The sequence below is a fragment of the Buceros rhinoceros genome, unplaced genomic scaffold, assembly GCF_000710305.1.
Source record: "Buceros rhinoceros silvestris isolate BGI_N320 unplaced genomic scaffold, ASM71030v1 scaffold7976, whole genome shotgun sequence".
Taxonomy (NCBI): Eukaryota; Metazoa; Chordata; class Aves; order Bucerotiformes; family Bucerotidae; genus Buceros; species Buceros rhinoceros.
Window position 1 is genome coordinate 74,751 of NW_010418035.1, and position 4,563 is coordinate 79,313.

Here is a 4,563-nt window from a genome sequence, read left to right on the forward strand (position 1 = left end):
ACTTTGGTTGTGCTCAAAGAGCCGCTGGGTAGCCTAAACCGACGGGCCACGCTGGCGTCTGTCACCCCGTAAGGATTCAGCTGTGCCCTACACACACCCTGCACAGCACGGGGCGGCACCCACGCGCCTGGATGCTGAACTGCTTTTTGCTCCTTTCATTTCTACTTCCAGCAGGGACTTGGTGAACTTGTACTTCCTCTCCGTGTACGTATTGGTTTAGAATTAACTGAATGATCCAGGTGTTGTGTTCGCTGCTGGAAGTTTTTTAGCTCTTGGGGGTTTTTAGCAATGTTAACAGAATTTCACAGCGTTGTAGTTTCTCTTGGGAATGTAATTCCAGGCATTTGAATTTCCTACCTTTCCTCTTAAAAAGAGTTACAGAAAAAACAGGTCACAAGAAAACAGATTTTAAAAATGAAGTGCATAAAATTATCAAAGCATATCAATAAATTAAGTTAGCTGAATGTTTTTAAAGACCATAGCGCATTGCTGTGTCATTAGGAGAATTCAGCTGATGAATTTTTTTGTGTTTTTCAAATTCACTGAAGTCTGATAAAAAGATTCACAAGCCGGTTCTTGATGAAACTCTCTTACTTAGTGCTACAAAACACAGTCTATCCCTGAGAAAACGGAGCTCCTCCTTCAAGGCGTCCCGTAAAGCTGTGTGTCCCCCTGTTGGTTAGCTTCGAGCCAAAGGCGATAACAACGACATGGTGGTGTTTGCTCACAGGGTCTGAAGCCTTTTCTTCTCCTTAATCCTTAAGCACACTGTGGACTAGTGTTATATACCCAGAAGAACATTTTTAACGGCAGCCATTTAAGAATCCTTGTTACCTTTAGGGTTAGAAGAATGAGAAACGTTTGAAGTCGACTTAGTGGAAAGTAATTTGAAGAGAAGAATACAACAGTTTTCAAGACGCAGAATGTCTCTGGTCTTCCGAGCAGGCTGAGATAGTCCAGGGAATTGGGGTAAGGTCAGACCCAAATCTGTGTGCCTCAGGTGGATAACAGGGGGTTGGGAAACCTGTTTCTGTGCCTGATTTTTCCTTTCACCTTTTGTTTGACTTTGATCTTTACCTCCTCATGTTCCTGTTTCCTTGGTGAAGGGCTTTGAAGTCAACCTGTTAACAGAGCTAGATGGTAGCAGTGCTGACCACAGGTCTTAACCTAATAAGCTGCAGAACCTAGCCTTAACTTCAGCTGCAGAAAATGATCCATCGCACTGTATGTGAGAAAAGAAATAGGAATCCACCTCAGACTGATCTCCAACACCTGGCTGGAGCAAGGAGCCAGGGCGGGAGAAGAGGTATCGTCACTGCAGCCCCCATGGCATGTAATTGTGCACTAGCAAACAAACCTCCCAGGCTTTAGCTCCCTCTCTTGTTACTCTCACCAGCTCTCAAAGTCTCTTTTCTCCAAGCCCGGTTTCACACGCTCGGTCCCCTGCGCTTCAGAGAGTTGTGCTCTTCCCTTCCCCTCAAGTCAGTTTTTTGGAGTGCGAGTCATGGTTTTCCGCTGCCTTTCCACTGTCCTCCTCTACAGCTGATTCCTTTCCTTCCTCTTGGTCCACCGTTTACATTCAGGTGAGACATCTCCTTACTGCCTGCACTTGCCAGTGGAGAGGTCACACAGGTCCCAGGCTGAAGACGTGCTGATCGCTCCGAGTGGCTGATGCAATTCTCTTTCTGACCGCATTTCTTCTCAGAAAGGGATGGAAGACCAGTACTTTCCCCAATGCAGGGAGAGAAGTGACTCAGTCTTCTACTGAGCTGTTTCCTTTAGTTTATTTATTTGTTTTTCTTTCCCAACAGCTCTGGTTTACACACAGGTGACAGCGTAACAAAAACAGGACCCGGGGGCCTTCCAGACCTGAGACAAGTGCCAACTGTTGTGATCGAATGCGATGACAATAAAGAAAATGTGCCTCATGAAACTGACTACGAAGATTCTTCCTGCCTCTACCCAAGACAACAAGAGGAGGAAGAGGAAGATGAAGAAGAGGATAACTCACTATTTACAAGTAAGACTCCTTCCAATTTTCCTTTCTCTTTTATTTTAATTTTCACTCTCAACTCTCAATGCACAAGGGAAACACAAGGCCTGTGAATCTTCTTCCTTGACTGTGACTTCTGCATCCCTCAGGGCTTTACTACATGGGGATGCTCGGAAAATTAATCCAAAATAACAAGTAGTATGAATGGGTAGTGATTTCCCTAATCCACATGAATCCCTGTCTGGGTAGTTCTCAGACAGAATTCAAATGACTGGTTTGGACTTATATTAGTTCACTTCCAAACTGACTTTTGAATTCATTTTCCCAAGTGTCCATGGTGTAGAGAAGCCCTGCCTTTGTCGTAAGTCAGGATGAGCTCAGTTGAGTTACTTCAGGATGAAACCGGTGCCACCAATAGAGAGTCAGAGCTTTTATATGTAGTAAGTATTAAATCATGTCAGAACTGTAAGTCTGCGCGTACTTTGAGAGGGATCATGATCAGAGAATTGGGCTCAGATTCTGTGCTGCTTCTGATTGACGTTTAATTCCTTCTAGTGCTAGCTTGGATGTCTTGCTATTACAGTGCAAAGAGAGAGAAAGACACCTCTTTCTTTCCACACGTAGCTCTGCTGCCTGCCCAGATTCTGAGGGTGAATTATTCATTCCATTACGTTCAGAAACATCGTGCTAGAGACAGTCACAGATGCTACTAGGGATGCTGAAACACACCCCGCTTTGCCACTCCCCTCTGTGGAGCAGTATCTTCCTTTCTTTCTCCTGTATACCTACCGAATGCAGCTTTTCCTCGTTATGACATGCACTGAGGTTAATCGAGCACATGAAGTTAACTGACGCCCCCTTGCCCACAGCCCATACCAATGTAAATGAGAGCCCGGTATCCTCCCTTGGCTAGTACTTCTCTGCCTGCTGTAGTGAAATGATGACACCTCCTTTGGCAGAGCCTCTCCTCTCTCCCACAGGCTCCTTGGCAAGGAAAGTCTGCAGGAAGGACTCCTTAGCAATCAAACTAAGCAACAGGCCTTCCAAGCGAGAGCTGGAGGAAAAGAACATCCTCCCCATGCAGACTGATGAAGAGAGGCTCGAACTTAGGCAGCAGATTGGGACAAAGTTAACAAGGTAGGAGATAAACCTTTTCCCAACTCTTGCTTTTGGAAATACGCGGCGGGATGCAGTTTTTATCCTTAGTCTGTGAATGTTTGAGATCTGCTTGTTCACAGTGTTCAAGAGGAAAAGCTGTGGCAGGGGGAGGGGTGGAAGAACCCGAGACATTATTTCCGCTCCAGTAGGACTTCTTCCAAGGCCACATTTCATTTTCCTGGCATATCCTATGGGATCTTTGGTTGTGTTAAGTATCCGCATGAGCTGATGTAGATTTGTGTTTTCTGTGCACCACGGGGAAACGTTCAGCTTTGGGAACATTTTGGACTGTAGCTGCATTTATGTGCCATTTCATAGGCTCTTAGTTTGGCCAAAGAGCTGAGTCTCTTCTGACTGCCACTCCCGGGGTAGCTGAGTCCTTCCCCGATCCAACGCACTTACATCCGTCAGTACTTGCTTTTGTGGTCAGGTTGGACAGATTTACCCTGCTTAGACTTGGTTGTTCAAACCAGTATCACTCACCAGCTGTTCTGGTTTTCCGTATTGCATGGGGTGTAGAGGGGTGGCCGTTAAACGTGCATGATTTCTGTCAGGAATTAGTAAACTGAGGTCAGGCATACATGTCTTAAGAAGCTCCTGTGCTCCAGCCATAGTTTCTGTAATCAATTTAATATTGTTTTGTTATCAACTTGATGGTCTGCAGAGGTGGTGAACACTGTTAGTTGCCCTCCAGTGTGACCCTAAGAAAACCACAGGGAGACCAGCCACTTGTTGGGAATCTTCTTGTGGGTTTTCTTTTTTTTTTTTTCCTTTTTTTGTGAGATAAGGCGGGGACACCACTGTCATGGAGGCTCCTGGTAAATACCTCTGTCAGCATTTTATCTACTTTTTTTCATGGCCTTGTTTATCGTCTCTTTGGAATAAACTAACCACGTTTTTCCATTCTGTCTTTGAAAGGCTTTGTGCTGGTTCATGCTTAGCCTACTCCAAGTCCTGTTTAATTCTTCCGTATTCTTGTTGAAGGGCCTCAGCAGTGATGCCCAAAGTATGCCAGACAGCCCTGCACCATTGCTGGTGACGTGATTTTTTCAGTCCAGTCTTTGTTCAGCCTCATACCTTGTTAGACTGCAGCAGCACATGGAGTTCTGAGTCCCAAACTGCAGCACCTAGCAGCAAGATCCTAGTACTTACATGATTAATTTCAAACCCTTTTGAAGCATGTGAAGAGCTGAAATTTCTGTCTCTTAGCATATCTAACTGTGCACTGCTTGACCTTGCAATGACATTGAACAGCATCTCCACTGCGTTGCCTATTTGTGTAAATTACTCAGGTCTGGCAGAAGTTTACAGCTCTGTCTGTTGAAGGTAAATAGTGTCATTTGCAAACAATGACTCTGCACAGCTCACTGTGCCCCAGGGGGTTTTGTTATAAATATTTTATATCTCACCAC

At 45.1% G+C, this 4,563-nt stretch overlaps 1 protein-coding gene across 1 annotated transcript in view; it reads left to right on the top strand.

Moving 5' to 3' along the window:
* Window positions 1-4,563, top strand: part of PHACTR1 (phosphatase and actin regulator 1) — a 56,622-nt gene that overhangs the window by 19,676 nt on the left and 32,383 nt on the right. Inside the window, exons 5-6 of the mRNA XM_010138377.1 lie at window positions 1,812-2,020; window positions 2,974-3,130. Of these exons, the coding sequence (XP_010136679.1) occupies window positions 1,812-2,020; window positions 2,974-3,130 (366 nt within the window). The remainder of the gene's footprint in view (window positions 1-1,811; window positions 2,021-2,973; window positions 3,131-4,563) is intronic.